This window comes from Palaemon carinicauda, chromosome 17, assembly GCF_036898095.1.
Source record: "Palaemon carinicauda isolate YSFRI2023 chromosome 17, ASM3689809v2, whole genome shotgun sequence".
Classification (NCBI taxonomy): domain Eukaryota; kingdom Metazoa; phylum Arthropoda; class Malacostraca; order Decapoda; family Palaemonidae; genus Palaemon; species Palaemon carinicauda.
Window position 1 is genome coordinate 63,051,657 of NC_090741.1, and position 26,034 is coordinate 63,077,690.

The window sequence follows — 26,034 nt, forward strand, 5'->3', positions numbered from 1 at the left end:
GTAGACGAACCTAGAACGGTTCCTCCATCAATGGACTTTAAGAAAGTCATGTTAATTTTCAAGGAGCTTTTTCCCGATCACTTTGTCACTGTTGCTCCTCGTTCGCCACCGTCTGAGTTTGCTCTAGGCTTACCTGCTAACATGCCAGCCTTTACAAAGCTAGTGCTCTCTCGCTCTTCCAAGAGAGCTTTACGACTTTTAGGCGACTGGTTGGAAACCAGGAGGAGTTTGGGGAAGACGGCCTTTGCCTTCCCTCCGTCAAAGCTCTCGTCTAGATCGAGCGTCTGGTATGCCACGGGAGAAGTTCTCGGCTTGGGAGTCCCTGCCTCTGCCCAGGGTGACTTCTCAAGCCTCGTAGACTCTCCCCGCCGCCTAGCCATGAGACGCTCGAAGATTAGTTGGTCCTCCTCGGACCTTGACCATCTGCTGAAAGGCGTATACAGAGCCTTTGAAGTTTTCAACTTCCTTGACTGGTCTTTGGGAGCCTTAAGTAGGAAAATCTCATCGGCTGATAGAGATGTCTCCTTACTGATTATGTCCTGTATGGATAAAGCCATCCGCGATGGTTCCAATGAGCTCGCCTCCTCTTTCACGTCGGGAGTCTTAAAGAAGCGAGAGTCCCTTTGCTCTTTTCTTTCGGCAGGAGTTACTCCCTGTCAGAGATCAGAACTGCTCTTTGCTCCCTTATCAAAGTTTTTGTTCCCGCAACAATTGGTTAAGGACATAGCTTCTTCACTCGTGCAGAAAGACACCCATGACTTGGTGGCGTCCTCTGCTCGCAAAGGGACTCCTTCTACATCCTTTTCTGCTAGACCCAGGATCGACACTCCGGCGTCCAGATTTATTCCGCCCTTTCGTGGCAGAGCTCCCAGCAGGGGAAGTACTCGTGCCGAGGGAAAGAGAGGAAAGAAGAGAGGAGCCAAGTCCTCACGTGGCAGAGTCTGACTGCCCACAGCCTCAGACAGCAGTAGGAGCCAGATTGAAGAGCTTCTGGCAGGCCTGGGAGAAGAGGGGCGCAGACCAACAATCTGTTCGGTTGCTCAGAGAGGGGTACAAAATTCCATTTGTACGCAAACCTCCTCTAGCGACTTCCCCCATCGACCTCTCTCCCAGGTACCGAGAGGAGTCAAAGAGACAAGCCCTAAACCTAGAAGTGTCTCTATTGCTAGAGAAGGGAGCGGTGGTGAAAGTCTCGGACCTTCAATCACCGGGGGGGTTTTACAACCGTCTCTTACTAGTCCCGAAGAAGACAGGAGGTTGGAGACCGGTGCTAGACGTCAGTGCACTCAACGTCTTTGTTACGAAGACAAAGTTCACCATGGAGACCACGAAATCAGTCTTAGCAGCGGTCAGAAAGGGAGACTGGATGGTCTCTCTCGACCTAAGAGACGCGTACTTCCACATCCCTATACACCCAGATTCCCAACCGTTTCTGAGGTTTGTTTTCAAAAATGTGGTATACCAGTTTCGGGCCCTGTGCTTTGGCCTAAGTCCTGCTCCTCTCGTGTTTACGAGGCTTATGAGGAATGTAGCAAAATTTCTCCATTTATCGGGAATCCGAGCCTCCCTGTACTTGGACGACTGGCTTCTCAGAGCCTCGTCCAGTCATCGCTGTCTGCAGGATCTTCATTGGACATTGGATCTGACCAAGGAATTGGGACTTTTGGTCAACCTAGAAAAGTCCCAGCTGATTCCATCCCAAACTATACTGTATTTAGGGATGGAGATTTGCAGTCCGGTTTTTCGGGCTTTTCCGTCTGCCACCCGAATAGAGCAAGCCCTGCTCAAAGTCCAACTGATGTTGAAGAGAGAACGGTGCTCAGTCAGGAATTGGATGAGTCTAGTAGGAACTCTATCATCCATGGAGCAGTTTGTCTCGCTAGGAAGGCTACACCTTCGACCTCTCCAGTTCCATCTAGCCTTTCACTGGAAAAAGGACAAGACGTTAGAGACGGTCTCAATCCCGGTCTCCGAACCAGTAAAGGCATGCCTGAATTGGTGGAACGACAATATCAGTCTGAGAGAGGTACTTTCCCTAGCAGTTCAGAACCCAAACCACGTACTATTCTCAGACGCGTCGGATTTGGGTTGGGGTGCGACCCTGGACGGTCGGGAATGCTCAGGTCTGTGGACCTCAAGTCAGAGGAGCATGCACATCAACGGCAAGGAGCTTTTGGCAGTCCACTTGGCCTTGATGAAATTCGAGAGTCTCCTTCGAAACAAAGTGGTAGAGATCAACTCCGACAATACCACAGCCTTGGCATACATCTCCAAGCAAGGAGGCACCCACTCCCTCACGCTGTACGAGATCGCAAGGGACCTGCTCATTTGGTCAAGAGATCGAGGCATCTCCCTGTTAACGAGGTTTATCCAGGGCGACTTGAACGTCTTAGCAGACTGCCTCAGTCGGAGGGGTCAGGTAATTCCTACGGAATGGACCCTCCACAAGGACGTGTGCAAGAGTCTTTGGGCGACTTGGGGTCAACCCACCATAGACCTCTTTGCAACCTCGATGACCAAGAGACTTCCAATCTATTGCTCTCCAGTCCCAGACCCAGCAGCAATACACACAGATGCATTTCTCCTAGATTGGTCTCATCTGGACTTGTATGCATTCCCACCATTCAAGATTGTCAACAAGGTACTGCAGAAGTTCGCCTCTCACGAAGGGACAAGGTTGACGTTGGTTGCTCCCCTCTGGCCCGCGAGAGAGTGGTTCACCGAGGTACTTCGATGGCTGGTAGACTTTCCAAGAAGTCTTCCTCTAAAGGGTAGATCTGTTACGTCAGCCCCACGTAAAGAATGTACACCAAAACCTCCCCGCTCTTCGTCTGACTGCCTTCAGACTATCGAAAGACTCTCAAGAGCTCGAGGCTTTTCGAAGGAGGCAGCCAGTGCGATTGCAAGAGCGAGGAGAGCTTCTACCATTAGAGTATACCAGTCGAAGTGGGAAGTCTTTCGAGACTGGTGCAAGTCAGCATCTGTGTCCTCGTCCAGTACCTCTGTAGCCCAAATCGCTGATTTTCTCTTACATCTTAGAAAGGTTCGCTCCCTTTCAGCTCCCACGATCAAGGGCTACAGGAGCATGTTGGCTTCGGTCTTTCGGCATAGAGGCTTAGATCTTTCCAACAATAAAGATCTACAAGATCTCCTTAAGTCTTTTGAGACCTCTAAGGAACGTCGTTTGGCAACTCCTGGATGGAACTTAGACGTGGTCCTAAGGTTCCTCATGTCAGACAGGTTTGAGCCATTACATTCAGCCTCCCTGAAGGATCTCACTCTCAAGACACTTTTCCTAGTGTGCTTGGCCTCGGCTAAAAGAGTCAGTGAACTTCATGCCTTCAGTAAGAACGTCGGCTTTTCTACAGAAAAAGCCACTTGTTCTCTTCAACTTGGTTTCCTGGCCAAAAATGAACTGCCTTCTCGTCCTTGGCCTAAATCTTTTGATATTCCTTGCTTATCAGAGATCGTAGGCAACGAACTGGAAAGAATATTATGTCCTGTTAGAGCTCTTAAGTTCTATTTAGCTCGTACTAAGTCATTACGAGGTAAATCTGAGGCATTATGGTGTTCAGTTAAGAAACCATCATTGCCTATGTCAAAGAATGCTTTGTCATATTTTATCAGATTTTTAATACGAGAAGCTCATTCTCACTTGAATGAGGAAGACCGATGTTTGCTTAAGATTAAGACGCACGAAGTTAGAGCTATAGCAACCTCCGTGGCCTTCAAGCAAAATAGATCTCTGCAAAGTATCATGGACGCGACTTTTTGGAGAAGCAAGTCAGTGTTCGCGTCATTTTACTTAAAAGATGTCCAGACTCTTTACGAGGACTGCTACACACTGGGTCCATTCGTTGCAGCGAGTGCAGTAGTGGGTGAGGGTTCTACCACTACACTTCCCTAATTCCAATATCCTTTTTAATCTGTCTCTTGAAATGTTTTTAATATTGTTTTTTGGGTTGTACGGAAGGCTAAGAAGCCTTTCGCATCCTGGTTGATTTGGCGGGTGGTCAAAGTCATTTCTTGAGAGCGCCCAGATTAGGGGTTTGATGAGGTCCTGTTTGTATGGGTTGCAACCCTTTATACTTCAGCTCCTGGAAGTCTTTCAGCATCCTAAGAGGATCGCTGGGCTTCGTGAGGAAGACAGACTTACAAGGCAGAGTAATCATCTAAGTCAACTTCCTTACCAGGTACCTATATATTTGGGTTTTGTTATATTGATAACTGTCAAAAACTCTAAGCATATACGCTGTAAACTTAATTAACTCTGGTCTCTACCCACCGCCTTGGGTGTGAATCAGCTATTATATATTCACCGGCTAAGTTAAATATTTAAAAATGATATTTTAATTATAAAATAAATTTTTGAATATACTTACCCGGTGAATATATAAATTAAAGGCCCTCCCTTCCTCCCCAATAGAGACGCAGCGGGACGAGAAGAATTGAAGGCTTGTTTACATGCATTTGTGGTATCTGGCCGATAGTTGGCGCTGGTGGGCACACCCGCAACCTTCATAGCGATCGCTCGCAAGTTTTTGTGTGTGTTTTCTGTCGAGCCGCTGGAGCAGCAGCTATTATATATTCACCGGGTAAGTATATTCAAAAATTTATTTTATAATTAAAATATCATTTTTAATTCTTTTCAAGCAGTGAGAAAGATGGAAAGCCACAGTGCAGTGTTTGCCATAAAACCTTTCAAGCTAAGAGATATCTCATTGATCACATGAGGTGAGTAATTTTTGAAAAGTTGATGGTATTTTAATTGAATTTCATGATACAATACAGTAATTGTTCCAGTATAAACCATTGTCTTGCTAGTGCAAATAACTTGTATATTTGATACCAATTAACGACCAACTAAAATCTACCAAGAAGCTCTTGTTCACTTAAGATTTGAGAGAGGTTAGGTAAAATTATCAATCTGTTATCATTCTTGTTCATTGTAAAGTTTGTTATCTGATGATTGTTGCTTCACTGTTCAATATTTCCTTAACATTTTTCTTCTAAAGAAAATTTATATTACTAAAGGATTCTGTTTCAGCCATGTTTATTGTCTCCTTTTCTGTAACTGTACTTTTACTTTATGGTGTTATGCTGGGAACTGTAGGTAGTAGGTTGGCCAAGGCACCAGCCACCCGTTGAGATACTACCGCTAGAGAGTTATGGGGTCTTTTGACTGGCCAGACAGTACTACATTGGATCTTTCTCTCTGGTTACGGTTCTTTTTCCCTTTGCCTACACACACACACACACACACACACACACACACACACACACACACCGAATAGTCTGGCCTATTCTCTACATATTCTTCTCTATCCTCATACACCTGAGATTACCAAACAATTCCTCTTCTCTCAAGGGGTTAACTACTGCACTGTAATTGTACAGTGGCTACTTTCCTCTTAGTAAGGGTAGAAGAGACTCTTTAGCTATGGTAAGCAGCTCTTCTAGGAAAAGGACACTCGAAAATCAAACCATTGTGCTCTATTCTTGGGTAGTGCCATAGCCTTTGTACCATGGTCTTCCACTGTCTTGGGTTAGAGTTCTCTTGCTTGAGGGTACACTCAGGCACACTATTCTATCCTTTTTTAACCCCTCTTGTTTTGTTGAAGTTTTTATAGTTTATATAGGAGATACTTATTTTAATGCTGTTACTCTTCTTAAGATATTCTATTTTTCCTTGTTTCCTTTCCTCACTGGGCTATTTTTCCTCTTGGAGCCCCTGGGCTTATAGCATTCTGCTTTTCCAACTAGGGTTGTAGCTTAGCAATTAATAATAATGATAATAATAACTGAATCTGGAATTTGCTGCCAAATTTTGGGAGAGAGAAAACCATGTAAATTAGTTATTTTTTTGAGGTAATGATACTTTTTAATATCATTTGTTCTTACACAAATGCAAACCATTGTCCTTTAATAGGAGTGTGCTTTTAGTGTACCTAGACTTCGGCTGTTAAGATTTATAACGAGGTGTTGGTAGTTACTGGCAGGTGGTGGGGAATCCTCCGCCAGCCCAGTGAGTTGCCACTTTGTTTTCAATTACCAGAAAGTACAAAAGTGCACCTGGTGGTATCAACTGGCTGTTTTTATTTTTATTTCCTTTGGGTAATTATTGATAGTTCATTGTGTGCGATAGTTAATAATGAAGTAGAAAGGTTTTTAATTTTCCTGATAGCTTTAGCTGAGGATTCTACGTTCACCAGAGGTACGAACCAGGAATATATCTTGCCATAAATATGTATCAGTATGCGGTACAGGTACTCATACATGTGACGTAGTATCCATACACACACACACATATATCAAAGCTATCTTCCTTTTGTTTGCCCTCTTGTAATGGATGGTGTATACATATGGTTTCTTGGGGCACATATTACAGTACAATACTTGTCTTTTAGACAAAAGGCTGATTATCCAGGAATACTGGAGAGCACAAATGTGGGCAAATATTTGGTTAGTGTGATTACATAAAAAAAAAAGTTTTCAATATTAAACTTACCCGATAATCATGTAGCTGTCAACTCCGTTGCCCGACAGAATTCTATGGAGGGATACGCCAGCTATCACAATACTAGAAGGGGGTGTATTTACCAGCGCCACCTGTGGCCAGGTACTCAAGTACTTCTTGTTGACACCTCCTCAATTTATTCCTCTGTCGTGCTTCCGGCAAGACGTTCTGGGATACGCTTATGTTCTTGGAGTATTTTCACGACTTTGGTGAAGTATTTCTCTTTGATTTCGGCTGTCGCTTTACTGGAAACTTCTATATTAGCTTAGTTAGCTTTTGGAATTAATTTGATTAATTATGGTGACGTAGAGAGTATGAACTCTCGTTCACCTTTCAATGGCCGACCCTTCCCTTAGACGGAAGTGTTGGTGTCTTAGAGAGTATAGACTCTCTTTCTTAATTTATTTTATATCTCTCCGCCTCTTATAGGCCTCTTCGATTAACTTCCTGTTATTATAAACTTATTAAAATTAATTTTTATATTTGTTTATATTCGACCTTCCTAATAGTAGGCGGTCTTTTCTTGGTACCGAAGTTAATTAACATTGAGCCCGTCATTTCGGTTTTACCTGTTAACATATTATGCTATTTCCGCCACAGAGTTTGAAAGATTTTCTTTGATAGTCTCGTACTGTTTTCAAAGTTGAACTAACGTTTTGTTTTGTCTCTGCAGTTGTTGACGTTCAGAACGTTCAACTTGCACTCTATCGTTACGATAGAGAAAGAATGTTCACGGTTTCACGTTGCAGTAAGAGTAACCGTGTCTAGCGTTTTGTTCATTCTTTCTTAACTTGGTTTAAAGGAACTTTTCAGTTTTTTCCTTTAACAATAATATGTTTTAACGATATATATGATTGGGCTCTTCTCTCAGGTTCTAAGTCAAGAGAGAGAGAGAGAGAGAGAGATAGAGACGGAGGGAGAAAGAGGATAAACGTTTCATTCAAGCCTGCCAGGCGTACGAGTAACGTCGTTATCGTTTTTGCTCTTCTCCCTAGTCTCTTTAGGGGAAGAAACTAAACGTTTCTAGAGTGATCTAGTGTTTAGTCTCTTTCCAGCCACTGAATTATCTTTCATTAGATTTTTCTGTTACATTGTAATTCTGTTTTCGCAATTACTAACTTTTGAGAAAGGATAGAATTGCGTGTTTCAGGTACAAACCACTTAAAGTTTCGAGTTCAGTGAAATAAGTGCAAACAGAAATCAAAGTGATAAGTGATTAGCGCAAAGTATTGTGCGTGAGGGTACTTTTGTGCGCGCCAGTCGTCCTCCCAGTCCGGGACCTCTTGCAAGCTCCCAAGCCCAGGGGAGAAGCAATGTCGAAGGGCAGAAGGGTTCAGCAGGCCTTGATCGGCGCACAGAAGTATCCTCGGTGGTTGTGGGCGTGTCTTACCGAGACCGTCACTCCCACCCGCAGACGATTGAGCCCTTATTTTTGCTCGTCTGCAGAAGAAATTTAGGGGAGAAAACGCTGGTCTCAGGTCTCAAGACCTTTTAAACGTAAAGTCCAGACCTATGCCAGACGTACGAAGTTAGAGTTCACAGTCATTGGGTTAGCTCTGACTCTCCTCAGTCATCAGTTGAATGCACTCCGCCTAAGAGGAGTTAGGTTCTGCCACAACAGAGCTCGACTGTTAAGGCTTTACCTCAGCCTACTGTAGTTTCTGCCGACCCCAAGTGGACTCTACTACAGTCCATGCAAGCACTGCTTTCGGACTTGATGCGTGAGTGTCGGGCTGAGAGTGTTGCGCATCCGCCTCCGCCTACACTCCCTCCGCCTATGCTCGCTCCGCCTGATCGCAGTACCACCTGCCAGGCGTACGATGTTGTGGACTCTACTACAGTCCATGCAAGCACAGCTTTCGGACTTGATGCGTGAGTGTCGGGCTGAGAGTGTTGCTCCTCCGCCTCCGCCTACACTCCCTCCGCCTACACTCGCTCCGCCTGATCGCAGTACCACCTGCCAGGCGTACGATGTTGTGGACTCTACTACAGTCCATGCAAGCACAGCTTTCGGACTTGATGCGTGAGTGTCGGGCTGAGAGTGTTGCTCCTCCGCCTCCGCCTACACTCCCTCCGCCTACACTCGCTCCGCCTGATCGCAGTACCACCTGCCAGGCGTACGATGTTGTGGACTCTACTACAGTCCATGCAAGCACAGCTTTCGGACTTGATGCGTGAGTGTCGGGCTGAGAGTGTTGCTCCTCCGCCTCCGCCTACACTCCCTCCGACTACGCTCGCTCCGCCTGATCGCAGTATCACCTGCCAGGCGTACGATGTTGAGCCACGTGCTGAGTTTGCTGTTCCCAGTGGTGTTCAGCCTCCGCCTTCCTTAAGGCAACCTTTACAATGGGATCAGGAGGATTTTACCTCTCTTCCTCCGCCTCCACTTGCTGTTCCACCAGTGATGCAACACTCGGTTGAGGTACAACAACCTCTCCCGTCCATGAGTCAGTCTCCTCAGCTCTCGCTGCAGCGAGCTCAACCCTCCACAAGGCAAGCACCACAACACCTTAGCCTTGCGCCTCAGGAGCCTCAGCTTGCGAGACATTTACCTTGTTCTGCGCAGCCTCTTCCTCATCGCGCTCCGCTCACACCACAGGAACTGGAACTTGCTACTCCGCTTCCGCCAACCGCTCAGCAAGCGCAACCCTTGGGTTCAACCACTCATGCTAGGAGTCAGCCTCCTCCACCCATGCGCCTTCCTTCTGCTTGTCTTTTATTCAGCCTTTGCAGACTGAGCCTCAGGTGTTCCCTCAACAGAGTCTTGAAGAGGAAACCACAACTATTGTTGTTCCAGCTCGTTATGACTCTGCTGTTCAGCATACCTTACCTCCATTTTCAAACCATGGCAAAAATATGAATCATGAGTTATGAATGTAAGGTAAACATTATGTTGATTTTTAATCCCCATGCAAGCATGCATAAAGCACTCTAGCACTGGTCATGGAATTTCTGAGAAATGTTAAACGCCATGCACACGCTCTGCTTTCCTCTCAGCAGGCTCTGCTTACAGCAGGCTCTGCTTACTACATGCTCAGCATACAGCATGCTCTGCATTCAGCATGCTCTGCATACAACATGCTCTGCATACAGCATGCTCTGCATTCAGCATGCTCTGCATACAACATGCTCTACATACAGCATGCTCTGCATACAGCATACTCTGCATACATCATGCTCTGCATACCTTACCGCATGCTTCTCAGTCACACATCTTGGGTTGTTGCCAACTCACTAGACTGTCAAGCAGTTTCATAACGTTGCCTTCTAGTCTGCTGCTTTTGCACCAGTGAACCCTCACTCAGAGAACTTAGCTTTTCTAGGATAAGGTCCCTGTAGATGAGAAAGTTCTTTTCTCCCTCCTTCTGATATTCCCTTGAGGACTCTGTCATTTGGAGGGAGCCTTTAGCTGCATAACCTCTTATGGACTTTTATTTAAGCATAACATGCTTACAGGGAAGGTTATGGTTCCACTTCAGTCGCTAATCCCGTCTGTTACCACACCTGCTCCCATAGACCTTGAGCTGTGTTGCATGACATGCAGTCCAAGCTTAGTCCTTGTTAGAGGATTTTTTGTTTACGGAGTCAATGTGTCACGGGGAAGACGTTCAACAACCAACAGAAGTGACTTGTTGTGACGCAGTGCGGCAACCTCAGCAACCCGTTAAGGAGTTGTCTGTACGACCCAGACAGTCTAGACAGATTCGGGTTGTCACTGTACTTCCTCGCTTGCCCATGATTGACAGTTCACAGACTGTGCAGCAGTATCATGATCTTGTGTCCGGCTCCGTCAGACGACTGGCTTTTAAGAGCTCCCACAAGTCGTCGCTGTCTGGAGATTTTCAAATGGACTATGGATCTGACCAAGGAACTGGGCCTCCTGGTCAATTTTGAGGAGTCTCAGCTCGTTCCATCCCAGACCATTGTCTCCTTGGGTATGGATCTTCAGAGTCGAGCTTTTCGGACTTGTCCGTCAGCCCCAAGGATCTTCCAAGCCCTAGAATGAATCCAGAGCATGCTGAGAAGGAACCGATGCTTAGTCAGGCAGTGGATGAGTCTAACAGGGACACTTTCATCGCTGGCCCTGTTCATCGAGTTAGGGAGACTCCACCTCCGCCCCCTTCAGTATCATCTAGCTGCTCACTGGATAAAGGACATGACGCTAGAGACGGTCTCAGTTCCTGTTTCCGAAGAGATGAGGTCTACTCTAACGTGGTGGAAGAACAGCATTCTTCTCAAGGAAGGTCTACCATTGGCTGTTCAGACCCCCGACCACCGTCTCTTCTCGGACGCATCGGACACGGGCTGGGGTGCGACACTGGACGGACAGGAATGCTCGGGAACATGGAATCAGGAGCAAAGGACACTTCACATCAATTGCAAGGAGTTGTTGGCAGTTCATCTGGCCTTGATAAACTTCAAGTCCCTCCAGCTAAACAAGGTGGTGGAGGTGAACTCCGACAACACCACAGCCTTGGCTTACATCTCCAAGCAGGGAGGGACTCATTCGAGGAAGTTGTTCGAGATCGCAAGGGACCTCCTCATTTGGTCAAAAGATCGAAAGCTCACGCTGGTAACGAGGCTCATTCAGGGCGATATGAATGTCATGGCAGATCGCCTCAGCCGGAAGGGTCAGGTCATCCCCACAGAGTGGACCCTTCACAAGAATGTTTGCAGCAGACTTTGGGCCCTGTGGGGTCAGCCAACCATAGATCTATTCGCTACCTCGATGACCAAGAGGCTCCTCTTGTATTGTTCTCCGATTCCAGACCCAGCAGCAGTTCACGTGGATGCCTTTCTGCTGGATTGGTCCCATCTCGACCTGTATGCATTCCCGCCGTTCAAGATTGTCAACAGGGTACTTCAGAAGTTCGCCTCTCACAAAGGGACACGGCTGACGTTGGTTGCTCCCCTCTGGCCCGCGAGAGAATGGTTCACCGAGGTACTGCAATGGCTGGTCGACGTTCCCAGGACTCTTCCTCTAAGAGTGGACCTTCTGCGTCAACCTCACGTAAAGAAGGTACACCCAAACCTCCACGCTCTTCGTCTGACTGCCTTCAGACTATCGAAAGACTCTCAAGAGCTAGAGGCTTTTCGAAGGAGGCAGCCAGAGCGATTGCCAGAGCAAGGACGACATCCACTCTCAGAGTCTATCAGTCTAAATGGGAAGTCTTCCGAAGCTGGTGCAAGGCCAATGCAGTTTCCTCAACCAGTACCACTGTAACCCAGATTGCTGACTTCCTGTTACATCTAAGGAACGTAAGATCCCTTTCAGCTCCTACGATCAAGGGTTACAGAAGTATGTTGGCAGCGGTTTTCCGCCACAGAGGCTTGGATCTTTCCTCCAACAAAGATCTACAGGACCTCCTTAGGTCTTTTGAGACCTCAAAGGAACGTCGGTTGTCCACTCCAGGCTGGAATCTAGACGTGGTCCTAAGGTTCCTAATGTCATCAAGATTTGAACCGCTCCAATCAGCCTCTTTTAAGGACCTCACATTAAAAACTCTTTTCCTCGTGTGCTTAGCAACAGCTAAAAGAGTAAGTGAGATCCACGCCTTCAGCAGGAACATAGGTTTCACATCTGAAACGGCTACATGTTCCTTGCAGCTCGGTTTTTTGGCTAAAAACGAGCTTCCTTCCCGTCCTTGGCCTAAGTCGTTCGAGATCCCAAGCCTGTCCAACATGGTGGGGAACGAACTGGAGAGAGTACTTTGCCCAGTTAGAGCTCTTAAGTACTATCTAAGAAGGTCAAAACCATTACGAGGACAATCAGAAGCCTTATGGTGTGCTATCAAGAAGCCTTCTCTACCAATGTCTAAGAACGCAGTTTCTTACTACATCAGGCTTCTGATTAGAGAAGCAAATTCTCATCTGAAGGAAGAAGACCTTGCTTTGCTGAAGGTAAGGACACATGAAGTGAGAGCTGTGGCTACTTCAGTGGCCTTCAAACAGAACCGTTCTCTGCAGAGTGTTATGGATGCAACCTATTGGAGAAGCAAGTCAGTGTTCGCATCATTCTATCTCAAAGATGTCCAGTCTCTTTACGAGTACTGCTACACCCTGGGACCATTCGTAGCAACGAATGCAGTAGTAGGCGAGGGCTCAGCCACTACATTCCCATAATCCCATAACTTTTTAACCTTTCTCTTGAATACTTTTTATGGGTTGTACGGTCGGCTAAGAAGCCTTCCACATCCTTGTTGATTTGGCGGGTGGTCAATTCTTTCTTGAGAAGCGCCGAGGTTAAAGGTTGTGATGAGGTCCTTTAGTATGGGTTGCAGCCCTGTATACTTTAGCACCTTTGAGTTGATTCAGCCTCCCAAGAGGAACGCTGCGCTCAGTAAGGAAGACGATCTTATTAAAGGCAGAGTAACGGTTCAAGTCGACTTCCTTACCAGGTACTTATTATTTCATTGTTATTGTGGATAACTGATTATATGAAATACGGGATACTTAGCTATCCTTTAGTCTTGTACACTGGTTTTTCACCCACCCCCCTGGGTGTGAATCAGCTACATGATTATCGGGTAAGTTTAATATTGAAAAATGTTATTTTTATTAGTAACATAAATTTTTGAATATACTTACCCGATAATCATGATTTAATCGACCCTCCCTTCCTCCCCATAGAGAACCAGTGGACCGAGGAATAATTGAGGAGGTGTCAACAAGAAGTACTTGAGTACCTGGCCACAGGTGGCGCTGGTAAATACACCCCCTTCTAGTATTGTGATAGCTGGCGTATCCCTCCATAGAATTCTGTCGGGCAACGGAGTTGACAGCTACATGATTATCGGGTAAGTATATTCAAAAATTTATTTTACTAATAAAAATAACATTGTAATACAGTAGAAATAATATTTTCCTCTTTATATTTTTGTTGTAGGTTGCACAGTGATAATCAGACCTATGTGTGTCAATGCTGCAATCGTAAGTTTTTACGAAAGAGCCACCTTAAACTTCACATGGAGATCCACAACAGCGTCAAGAAATTTTATGCCTGTCCTCACTGTGAAAAAAGTTACATGAAAAAGAAAGGTATGTTCCTTTTTTATCTGTTTTTTAGAATGTCTTTGTCTGTATTTTATACCTATTATTTTAATGCTTCTCACACATAATTCATTGCTATTCCTTAACTGAAGGAAAAATACAACCTTAATGATAGAAAACCTCACCGAGTAAGCAGCTGGGCATTTTAGTCCCTGTGATAGCAGTAAGATCTGTGGTTCCTGTTAGGGAAAAGGTCCCTGGCTCTTCAATTCTTCTTCTTCATATTTTTTTTTCCTTTCTTATCCATTGTAGCAATCTCTATACCATAACATATGAGTTCATTACCACTATGTCACTCCTAATGGATTAGTATTGCCCTCTACCACATTCTTTGCTCCCAGAGGTACTTATGGCATTTCGAATTTCTCAACTTTATGTCATTCACTGGTGGGTCTGAAGCAAAAGGTATACAGTACATTCTACTTAGAATAGGCAAGTCCAGTCCTTGTATAGTACTTTTTACATGATGTCTTATTTCTGTCTTAGAACATAACTTCCTGATAACACAATATGGCGCACACACATTGTTATGTATATTCAGTCGTCTGGTTGACCCTACAGGATTCAGTTAGTCAATCAAGGAGTTTAGGAGTTTTTTCCTAACATATTAGTTGGTGAATTATGCCAGTTATAAGTATAGTACAGTAATGGTTTTGTGGTTATATATACAGTATACTGTATAATTTTTTGCACACAAAATGTTTTCCATACAGACATAATTATAACAACAACAGTTCCTGCCTTCCAGCTTATTTGCCAGATTGCAAGAAGAATGACAGTACAGTATCTACTGCAGAGGACTTGTGTATCCATCTTTGTATGGGCAGTACCTGTACTATGGGATAACTGCTACAATCTTACTAGGGGGAACTGAAGTGTTTGGGACAGATTGTTTTTTTAAACAAAATTCTATTAAAAGTACAGTGAACCCTCGTTTATCGCGGTAGATAGGTTCCAGTCGCGGCCGCGATAGGTGAAAATCCGCGAAGTAGTGACACCATATTTACCTATTTATTCAACATGTATATTCAGACTTTTAAAACCTTCCCTTGTACGTAGTACTGTTAACAAACTACCCTTTAATGTACAGAACACTTAATGCATGTACTACAGTACCCTAAACTAAAACAGGCACAAATATTAAAAGTGATTTTATATCATGCATTTCCTAAACATGCTAAAAAGCACGATAAAAAATGGCAACCAATGTTTTGTTTACATTTATCTCTGATCATAATGTAGAAACAAACTGGAGGTAGAGCTTTGCTTATTACCCAGACATATTTCCCATACTTTTCCCTTAGAACTACATCACATCTTCCTACTTTAGATATATAGATATATATATATATATATATATATATATATATATATATGTGTGTGTGTGTGTGTGTGTGTATATATATATATTTATATGTATACACATATACCTACCTACATATATACATAAATACATGCATACATACATATATATATATATATATATATATATATATATATATATATATATATATATATATATATATATATATATATATATATTACTGTATATATATGGGTTATGGAAAAAATCCGCGAAGTGGTGAATCCGCGATGGTCGAACCGCGAAGTAGCGAGGGTTCACTGTAATTGATTTGTTAAGAAAAAATCATGTGTTATGGAAAGATATTTCATTACCCATTATGTACTAATTTTAATTTACTGTGGCATTTTTAAATCAGATTTTCACTAAATTTCTTTTAGCTTGCCTTCATGTCAAGTAGCATATTTTCAGATATTTACAAGTAAAATATTTTTCATTAGTATTAGGAAAATAATTTGATTCACGTGTGCATTATTAATGCTGCTGTTTTATGTCAGAAAATAAATTAAGTTTTCAAAGTTTGGTAGCAGGATTCTATAGAGGTGCATTATAATTTAGACATATTTTATTTTCAGACCAAGTTCAACATATTCGTCAGAAGCACAGCACTCCTCCTTCTCCCAGTGCAGGAAAAGATTCTGTGTAAGTGTTGTAGTATATATTTTGAAGCTGTACAGTTATATTTGGCAGTTCTGTATCATTTTATCAATTCATAGAAGTAATAGGACTTTATAGTTTATTACAATGATTCCATAAAATGGTTATAATTGTTTATAAGGTAATTTTAGTGATAAGAAATATCCTAAAGCAACAAGGTAGGTAAACATGGTTTAATCTGGAGGTTTATGTACGGAATAACTTTGTGGTATATGTACGACTATGCGGGCAAGTCCAAAACAGAAGGATGACCTAGAGGGCGTTCGTGTTGGGTGACGGTGGCGTGGTCCAAGTGTGGTTTCTGGGGCCTTTGTTACGGCCCTTCCCATTGATGAAGGAATTATCTAAATGGAAGACAGCCTGTGAATAGTGGTTTTCACACGCCCCTGATGTATACACGACACCCACGAGGTGCTCGCGCGAGGGTAGTAACCTCTGCATTCCATGCTTTTATCTTTCTCTGGTATATTTGGAAGATTTATATCAGAAAAGTGTAAAGAAGGACTCTTTTCACCGGGCGTCACAGGTCTCTCCCCAGAAATAGATTTTTCCTTCATCAAAATCCCTTTTATAAGACTGTTATTACAAAGAAAAATCACCACGAATAACATAAGGTAGAAATACATTGATCAGTTACTCAAACATTAATCAATCGTTAGAAGAATCATAGCATAGAAATATTAGGTATGTGAACCTAGCTTCACTTACAGACCTTGTGAAGTGCATGTTTCAGATTTGCATTCAGTTAATGCCTTTCATATCTCCTCTGCGCGTTTACTAGTTTCTTGGTACTTTGGATATGATTGGCAGGATCCATCACCTTGTTCCCACAGATGGTTATAGAAATTCATTTTTAAATTGGACTGTCATATTACCTTTGTATACCTGTATATTGTATAGTTTTTTATAGTTTACTGTACACAAACTTTAGTACTGAGGGTAATGGAAAGATAAGGTGAACGATGATATGGAGAGAAGCGGTTTGGTGGAAGAGGATGCCTTTGATAGAAGGTATTGGAGAGGGTGCATCAGGCAACCGACCCCTCAATGTAGGAATAATGGTGGAGAAGAAGAAGTATTGTTACAAAACACTATGGGATAAACAGATTTTCCCTTCCAATCCATTCTAGATAGCAGTTAAACTCCCAATTTTTTTATATTTATAATCTTTTAAAAGCTTTTGGTATGAAATTTTACTTTCATTTTGTTCAATAAATAACAAGTCACTAATATATGCAGGTGACCATGAACCTTATATCCCTTTATGGTTAACTCCTCAAATCTTTCTTGTTTTAGGAACTTTATTATTATATCTATTGAGGTGTACCACTAGCCTTCATTTTCTCTTTTTGACAGGAAATTATTTTCTTTTGGAGATCATTAACTAGATTGTTTTACATCTTCAAAATGCTCACCCTTTCAGCTCTTGAAACCTCCAGTTGATTCTGGAAAGAGCATTGTTCCCAAAACATGATTTCTAATATATTTTTCATAGCTTTTATAGCCTCATGTCCTCTTGAAAGACAGAATCATTTTTAGTTCTGGGCAATTTGCTTTATATTTAGGTGGGTGAGGAAAATAATTAAGTAACTAAGTGAAAAATACATCAAAAGGAAGGGGTAGAAATTTGAAGAGATAGTGATAACTGTAAGCCTTGAGAAATAATTCAAAGAGTAAATGACTCATATAAGGAGTAATCCATTTCAATCTTTCCATCCTTTTATTACTTCTTATTAAGATGACTGCATATGTTGAGTAATTTCTGTGTTGAGTCATTTGGTACTCGGTTTATAGATTCTAATTAGTGTTTAATACACTCATTTATGTGATGACAAAAATAGTCAAACTAGTGTGAGCTGCTTCATCAAATTATGAGGCCAAAATGTCTAAATGCCTTAGAGTATCACTTTTTAAACCCGAAAGTAAATTTTATAGGTATTTACAGGTATCATTATAAGAGTGTAGAGTTCATGGGCTGGGAAATAGATGTAGAATGTTTTGGGCACATGATTAGGAAGTGGAAAACAGATATTAGTTTTCCCAATGGTGGCCTTGAAAGTGGCAAGATTTAAAACATTGGAAACGGGTATATATATGATCACGGAACATTATGATAGGCAAGAACATGAACCATACAATAATGTGCTAGAAACTTTACAAGATAAGAGGATGGTAGAAGTCATCCAACAGTTAACAGAGTAAAGGGAAACTATGTTTTATGCCTTGGTGATTATGTTTTGAAAATTGGACCAATTTCATATCAGAGCTCTATAACTTTTTAGAATGTTTTTGATTTCAGCATCGTTGATGGATTCCCCTGCCCAACGTGTAACAAGTATTTTGTAACAGCCTTGAAGCTGCGAATGCATGAGATATCTCATACAGGTTAGTTTCTCCTAATTTTATCATAAAGAATAATTCCAAAACTTGGAACAGTAATTGCTAATAACGAATGCCGGTGTAACTATTGGTAAAGCTTATAGTAAATTTTAATGCTAAAATATACCAGTTAGGACTACTGAATAAACTAATGTTTTATGTATATCACAGAATCTGTGCACAGACTTTTAGATTGAAAGTTAAGCATCACACACTAGATTTATCAAATATTCAAGGCCCTTAGTATAATTTCAAAGTGATAAACAGTATATATGTGTAAAGCATTCAAGTGTACATATGCAGTATTTAGTATCACAATGGACAGTGTACATTCATAATCAGGTTCATTGGTACTGTATTGCTAGCATTAAATTTTATTACATTAATTAGTGTTGCAGAGAACATATCATGCTGTCTATTAGTATACAATAATGAACAGTACATACTGACAAAAAGCATTTATATATAATGTTTATATGAAATACAATACAAACTATTACTTATATATGCCAGTCTTTTTTGGGTATACCAGTAAAGCATTATAACTTTATAACTGTTGATTAACTGGTGAGCGGTCATATCACCCTCTATTTCTCAATGGAGGCAATCATTCTTTCCTCTTTCATTGTCATAAGATGGTAAATGTTGGCAGTGTAGGCATTTCTGCAAACAGGCTAAAAGGCTTGTGTACTCTGCGTGGGTAGTATTTAAATCAACTGGAATATGTTACTTCCTATTCTAGTTAAGGGTTGTGATGGCCTGATTGGCAACGTCTTTGCCTGGCGTTTGCCAGACGGGGGTTCGAGTCCCGCTCAGTCTCTTTAGTGCCTTTAGTGTCTGCAACCATACCATTCTTGTCAGCTAATGTTGAGGTAATTGGGGAAGCCTATAGGTCTTATCTTCTGAGTCATTGTCTGGTCTACCCTGGTCCTAGCTTGGGTGGAGAGGGGGCTTGGGTGCTGATATGTATATATGGTCAGTCTCTAGGGCATTGTCCTGGATGCTAGGACAATGTCACTGTCCCTTGCTTCAGCTACTCATGAGTAGCCTGTAAAGCCTTTAAACATTTCAGTCAATATCCTTTGACTTTTAATACTACCTTAACTTGAATATTTGTTTTTCGATAATAACGAAAATTTTCCGCCAGTAATGTATTTATACTAATTATTAGGATGTTGGCATAAGAGAACACTTCCTATTATACTATGTATGAATAGAAGATTTAAGGTCTTTAATTAAGTGCTCTATTCTGTTTGTTAATCTGTGCTTTAGCTGTATATACTCTACAAATGCATTTTTTGTGTGGAAGCTTATTCCACGTGAAAGTTTACTCACTTGGAGTGACAATAATTATATTCAATGTTAAAATCCTTCCTATATCTTGTAATTGATGGCATTAGGCTTTGCCAAAGACAGGCCATGAATTCTTAAAAGTGTTAATCCTTTTACCTGCCAGAAGCTATTGTCCTATCCTGACAATCTCTCTTGGACCCCCTGCTCAGAAGAGCTGCTTACCATAGCTAAAGAATCTCTTCTACCCTTACCGAGAGGAAAGTAGCCACTGGACAATTACAGTGCAGTACTTAACCCCTTGGCTGAAGAAGAATTGTTAGGTAATCTCAGTGTTGTTAGGTTTATGAGGACAGAGGAGAATATTTAAAGAATAGGCTAGACTATTCGGTATGAACTGTAACCAGAGAGAATGATCCAATATACAGCAGTACTGTCTGGTCAGTCAAAGGACCCCATAACTCTAGCGGTAGTATCTCGACGGGACTGTGATTATGGTCCTGATGTATTTGTGGGTGAAGATTTTTACGCCAAAGTGCGCAGGTGTAGTAGGCAGGTGTAGAAGGTGGCTCAAGTAGTTTTACATGGGAGAATTTTTAGTGAAATGAGGAGAGCTACCTCTTGTTTACTGTTGAAGTTTCATATGCAGACTGCCCCTTCAGAATATATTTGCATGTTAGAAATATTCTTACGAGACCAGGTTGAGAATTTAAAATTTTTCAACTAGTGTGAGTTACAGTGGAATTTAAGTCTTGACTGGTTAGTAAATCATAATTTTGTTGCTTTTTCATGAGGTTTTTAGTTTTTGTTTAAACCTTGTAAGAGTTAGCGAGTAATATTTTTTAACATAATATAGTACTGTACTGTATAATGACAGGTCACTATTGTTTCATTTGTAAGGTACCGTAAGAAGTCACTTGATTTAGAATTTAGATGGCAGTAGACATTAGTGTTCAGTCTAGTGCTGAGAAAGGCTAATGCTCCCTCCTTTGGGCAGTGGTAGTGTTTCTAACCTAACCTACCCAGCTACAAACATTAGGCTGATTAATTATGTTGTGCATAGCAGTTCAGCTGTGCCATTTGGTAAGTGTTCTGATGCTACACAGCACATTATGGAGTCCACTATTTCCATGCAAGCCACGATCTCTCAATTTGGTCCAGATTCTTCTATTGTGAAAGTCTCTCCTTTCTGCAATCCAGTATTGCCTTGTAGATCATCAAATTCAGATATAGAGGACCATGTTAGGATTTTGGATTCACGTATCCCCCTCCTGCTGTATCAAGTAAAGGTGAGCAACCTATTTGAGACTCTTTGTAATCCCATTCCATTATTACGAGTGCAAGTCGTTTCAGTCTCTGCAGAGGAGTTCACCTGTGGCTGTACAAGGACAGCCTGAACTTAAGGAAGTTGACCTTTCTTGGGCATCACCGGTGCTCCATAAGCAGCAGGAGGTTTTGGCCCCTGTCAGGACTTCTGAGGTTGCTCCTGCAGTGACTATCCCAACTCATGCAACATATATACAGTAGAGGCACTGGAGAGTGTGGCACCTGCTGGTGTGGTATTAGCTGCTTTTCAAGAGGTCCTTGTGGCCTCCTCCTTTGTGGGAGGGTCGTCGTTTGTTTCCAAGACCTCAACTCCAAAGAAGACTGGCAAGAGGAAGAGCACATGCTTCTCCTCCTAGTCCTCATCTTTGCCAGATTCTTCTGATCCCTCGGTTTCTAAGAAAAATTCATTAAAGAAGTCCAAGAAGATTGATCAACTGGAATCTTGTGAGACTGACCCATCACCTTGTATGTGAGAATGACACATTGTGGTACCCAAAACCCACCCACCCAGGGAAGGTGGCTCGGCATGTGGTACAGGAGCTTATGCTCCTGTTACCAATGCTAGGTCTTGTACCATACCGAGCACAAGGGTGCTGCCCTTCTCCACCATCTCCTGGATGCTTGAGGAACTTCTTCTTCTCCTTTGTCTGCATCTTTTCCCACCTTTATGTGGGGTCGATGTTTCTGGCCAGCATTCTCCATCTACCTCTGTCCCACACTTCATCACTGGTTAATCCCTTTGATCGAAGGTCATCCTTGACTTCGCTTTGGTCTCCTTCTCCTTCTTGTTCCCTGTACCTCCATTTCCTTCACTCTCCTCCCAATACTGTATACTGTTCATCTCTTCTTATGACATGACCATACCACCTCAGTCTACTTTCTTGGATCTTATCTGATAGTTTTCTAACTCCTGTAGTACCCCTAATTACCTCATTCCGTATCTTATCTCTTCTTGTCACCCCACACATCCATCTCAGCATTCTCATCTTTGCCATTGACTATTGTTGCTCCCAGTCCCAGCTTTAAACTCATAATTTTGTCATTTTTCCTATTCACCCCAATCAAACTTTCCTTCAATTCTTTCGATAATATTATTCCTACACCATTTCTTCCTTCAATATTTGCTCCACTGTTATAAATTTTACAATCTTTGCCTAGTTCTCTTGCCTTATTGCCCTTCCACCTGGTCTCCTGCACACACAGCACTCCAATCTTCCTTCTCTCCATGAGGTCAACCAGCTCTCGCCCTTTTCCAGTCATTGTTCCCACATTCAGAGTTGCTACTCTCATCCTCTCCTCAAATATTTTCCTGTGAGCTTGAGGAACACCTTGGTCTATTTTCTAGAGGTACTTCATTATCGAGTTGAAGAATATTGGCTCGTGGTTAGGTTTCATCATTTACGAGTGATAGAACCAGGGGTGAGAGGAATCGGCAACCTGTCTCCCCCTTGTCTAACTGATGGGACATTCCCTCTCATCAGCACGATCAGGAATACAATCCTCAGCCTCCTCGCTATCGGCCTCCTTGTATGATCAGTTGCAAAGATATATGTTCAGGCTACTGTAACTTACAGTCAGATATGTTTATGAGAATTGCCAAGAACTCAGGAGAGTACTCAGACTATTTAAAATGGAGCATTTTTGGGAGGGGGAAATTTATGCAAACAAAGAGCAATGACTTGTATTATAATGCCTATAGATTCTTAGTCCTGTATCCAAAAATTTGCATAGTTCTTGCCAGAAACTCACTATTTAAGATAAATGATGAAATGACAACTGCAGCAGTATAAAAATTTGTCTGTTGCCTAAGTAATTGTTCTGTGAGTATTAATATAAAAGACCAAGTCCACATACATTGCATATCATCTATATACAGGAAACTATGTTTTATCTTAATACCCTTTTTTATTTATTTCCAGTTTCAAAGCCCCCATACACATGTTTGGAATGTTCTAGAACTTTTCCATCGCTTAACACGCTAAAACGACATTACTTGGTGCACTGGGATGTGAGACCATTCACTTGTTCTGTTTGCAGTCGAGCATTTAGGTAAGAACTATGGTGAGGTTTCTTACCTTTATTAAGAGTTATTTGTTATTATGATGAACTATATGCATAGAATACAATATATTTTTTCAGAGTTCACCCTGTATATTGAGAAAAATAAGGAATGCTTCAGGATACTATGTTCTTGCTGGAGAATGAAAGTTTCCAGTTTAAGAAGGCAATAATAGTTAACTCTAATGAATGAGAGTATTATTTCAATAAATTTTTTTTTTAAGAGTTGAATGTTTACTAACTTTTTATTACTCACAAATAGTTTATTATTTCTCTGTTTAATTTTTACATTGAGCTGCTATCCCTGTTGAAGCCGTTGGCGTTTAGCATCCTTCTTTTCCAACTAGGGCTGTAGGTTGGCTTGTAATAATAATGGTGATAAAATACATTAATGATATTTATTTTATTCAGCTCTTGCCAAATTTTAATTCCAAAAAATTGTTGTGATTCAGGAATTTTGGGTTGCAACATGCTTCTTTGTGAAAGATCTTTATATTCTTTTTAAGAGACACTGTATAGCTCATTGTTGTTCTTAATGTAAATAAGTAGAGGAGGGAAAAAAAATCTAATTTTCATGATATGATATGCAATAATTCACTTACAGCTGTTGCTGATTACTGTGTTCTTATGAAATTATTGATGGTGATGCTATAGTAAGGAAATTTCTTGAACATGCTGTGAATAGAAGAGAGCAATTAGTAAACTCTTACAACAGAATGTTTTGTACGCATATTCTTTTTTAAGTCACAAGTTTCTTTACACTTTTTTTATAGCCACTCAAGTTATTTATTACCCTATAATAAAATTATCATCTCTCTTTGCCCAGGCACAGCCAGAGTTTGAAGCGGCACATGACTACCCATACTGGCGAAAAACCGTTTACGTGTAAGCTTTGTGGAAAGTCGTTTTCTCTCAAAGGGACTCTTAATTGCCATATGCTTATACACTCAAACCACCGAGGGTTCACATGTTATAAATGCAGTAAGTTTCTCAAATCTTTAGGTGCTCTTGTTATCATATTTTTAGTTGCTCCTGTGGATGATAATTTTTTAATTTTAATCTTTCTAAGTGATGACATTTCAGAGTAAGGTTTAGGGACAATTAGATTTGATGATGTACACAAAAATGTAAGAAATTTATAGCCTAAAATAACTGCTGAATATGAGACTTGTAGATCTTAGCATTAGTTATTACTAGGCATAAGGTCAGCCAGATTCACCATGGAAAGTACCAAGTCCTTTTCCAGCAATTACCACACTTCATTAACTGACTAACTCAAATTTAAGTAGTCCATCGTAACTAATAACAACTTACGTTATTAATACAGGTATAACATAAAACTAGATGTTAGCGTCTTTCTCCCTTTACTGTAAGTATCCAAGTAGAATAGGAAAGACTAACAGGCCAGTGGTTTTCATAATTTAAATGTTGATCCAAACAAGATGTTGAGATTCCTTTTGGGGAAGCAGCAAGTGGATAGCAAGCAAGGAAGACTGAGAGAGGATGGATGGAGGCTTTTTAGGAATGCTGTCCCTGGATCGTTATTTGTCGGTTAATGATTTAAAGCTAATTGGTGGGTATATTACTGTTTTATAAGGTTTTTTATTTTTAAAAAAAATTATACTTTTTTCCCAAATAATTTGGGAAAGATAGGCTAAAAAACAAAGCTTTTGTAAGGATTATTATTCACATAACTGTATTGTGTTAAACAGTCATTGCTAGTTAAATAACTTTTCAGTTATGATACTATAATACACGCAGGTTTTCATATTGTTATAATGATTTACAGATGAAATGAAATTTTTTTCGTTGCTTTTCAGACAATGTTTTTGTTAGCAAGCGGAAATTAAAGCTTCATACATGCTGCTCTCCACCACAAGATGAGAACCAAGAAGATGTTAGTATAACTGAGAGGCCGAATAGTACACCTTATACGGATCTTCAGAATAGCAGCATCCTTAGTGATGGAAATGCAGACAGTTCAATATCTCAAATGATTGGCAGTACAATAGTGAACGATATTGGACAAGTGACGCATTTACTAGCTGGTCAAGGTTTGAACAGTATCAATTCTGTGCCAACTCACCTGGTGCCAGATAATGGGAGAAATGATATTTCTTCAGTTGCTAGTGAACTTGAGCCTGTCAGTAAAATGGACAAAAGTAATAATGGGCCTTTGTCAGAAAATGAGAATAGCGAAGACACATCTAAAGTGTCTGGTAACCCTTCTAGTACAGGGTTATCAGTCGATAAAGAAAGTGGAACTGTTGCCGTTTATCAAGATGGTATTCTTTTAGACCGAGTTCCGAGTCAGACTTCTAGTCTTAGTAGTTATCACCAAACTGATGTCCTATCTCAGGCGTTTGCTGTTATGGGAGATAATATTGTTCAGGATTGTGTGAATCTTAGTAACTGCTCAGTCCTTGAAGCAAAGCCAGGACTGAGCATCGGTCCAGAGACAACAGTCTACACGTTTGTTCGTGTCGAAGGACAAGATCCCACACAAACTTTGATTAGCATTCCTACCATGTCTGAGTCAGGGACAGAAGAAAATGTTACACTACAGATCAATTTGTCTGATGATTGCCCAGAAGTTTTTATTATTGAAAGTTAGGGGAGTATGAAGAGTGAGAAAGATAGATTTGTTTATTTTTTCCATTACCGTTATTCAGTGAGTGGATTTTGTTTCTATTACTGCAGGCAAGAGGGAAAAATATACTCGTCAATTGACGGTCGAGTTACAAGTATTCAAAGTAGCAGGTCGTATTCTTGTAGTGGCTTCTGGATTGTCACCAACATTGGTCAAAATTGCTATAACCAATTACTGACAACATCTAGCTTTATTTTTCTAGTGCAGTCTGTAGTATATTTCAGGCATGCAGGTTCTTGCAGTAAGAAATAAAGTACAATGCTAAGACTACCTTATAATTGGGACTGGGGTTTATTGTTCATGGCTCAACTTTAGAAATATATTTTCATGCAAATTCACACTCCTACATCCATGAAGTCTATTCGTCTATTCATTAGCAGGCTAATGACTGATATGAACAAAATTTTTACTAAAATCTTTTGAAAATAGTGTATGTGAAGTAGATATAGTACAGCAGTTATAATAGTGTATATAAAAAAAATAGTCAAATTACCGGGTATTTAAAATCATTTATTCAGTCATGAGATACATGAAACATGTGATGTTAAAAGCACGACATATAGGGCAACATTGTTTTCCATAGTTAACACCATTATTGACTACTAATAGGTCATTTCCTATGCCACATTCAGTCCTCAAATCATAGGTTGTACAGTCCTGTAATATTGCTTTCTATAGCCTTGGTGTGTTATCTTGCTTAGGAGTAAAGTCTCATGGTTTTTCCGCTCTTTTTTTCAGATTTTT

At 41.2% G+C, this 26,034-nt stretch overlaps 1 protein-coding gene across 3 annotated transcripts in view; it reads left to right on the top strand.

The window, feature by feature from the left end:
- The window catches only part of LOC137656822 (zinc finger protein 271-like), a 45,619-nt gene extending 19,971 nt beyond the window's left edge, over positions 1–25,648 (top strand). For 2 of the 3 annotated variants that reach the window (XM_068391137.1, XM_068391138.1), the window contains 7 exons: positions 4,654–4,734; positions 13,404–13,555; positions 15,506–15,572; positions 17,887–17,972; positions 22,502–22,631; positions 23,467–23,621; positions 24,461–25,648. In XM_068391137.1, coding sequence (XP_068247238.1) covers positions 4,654–4,734; positions 13,404–13,555; positions 15,506–15,572; positions 17,887–17,972; positions 22,502–22,631; positions 23,467–23,621; positions 24,461–25,254 — 1,465 coding nt within the window. In that variant the 3' untranslated portion in view covers positions 25,255–25,648. The remainder of the gene's footprint in view (positions 1–4,653; positions 4,735–13,403; positions 13,556–15,505; positions 15,573–17,886; positions 17,973–22,501; positions 22,632–23,466; positions 23,622–24,460) is intronic. The other variant, XM_068391139.1, reaches the window with a different exon arrangement.
- Positions 25,649–26,034: the final 386 nt, after the last annotated feature.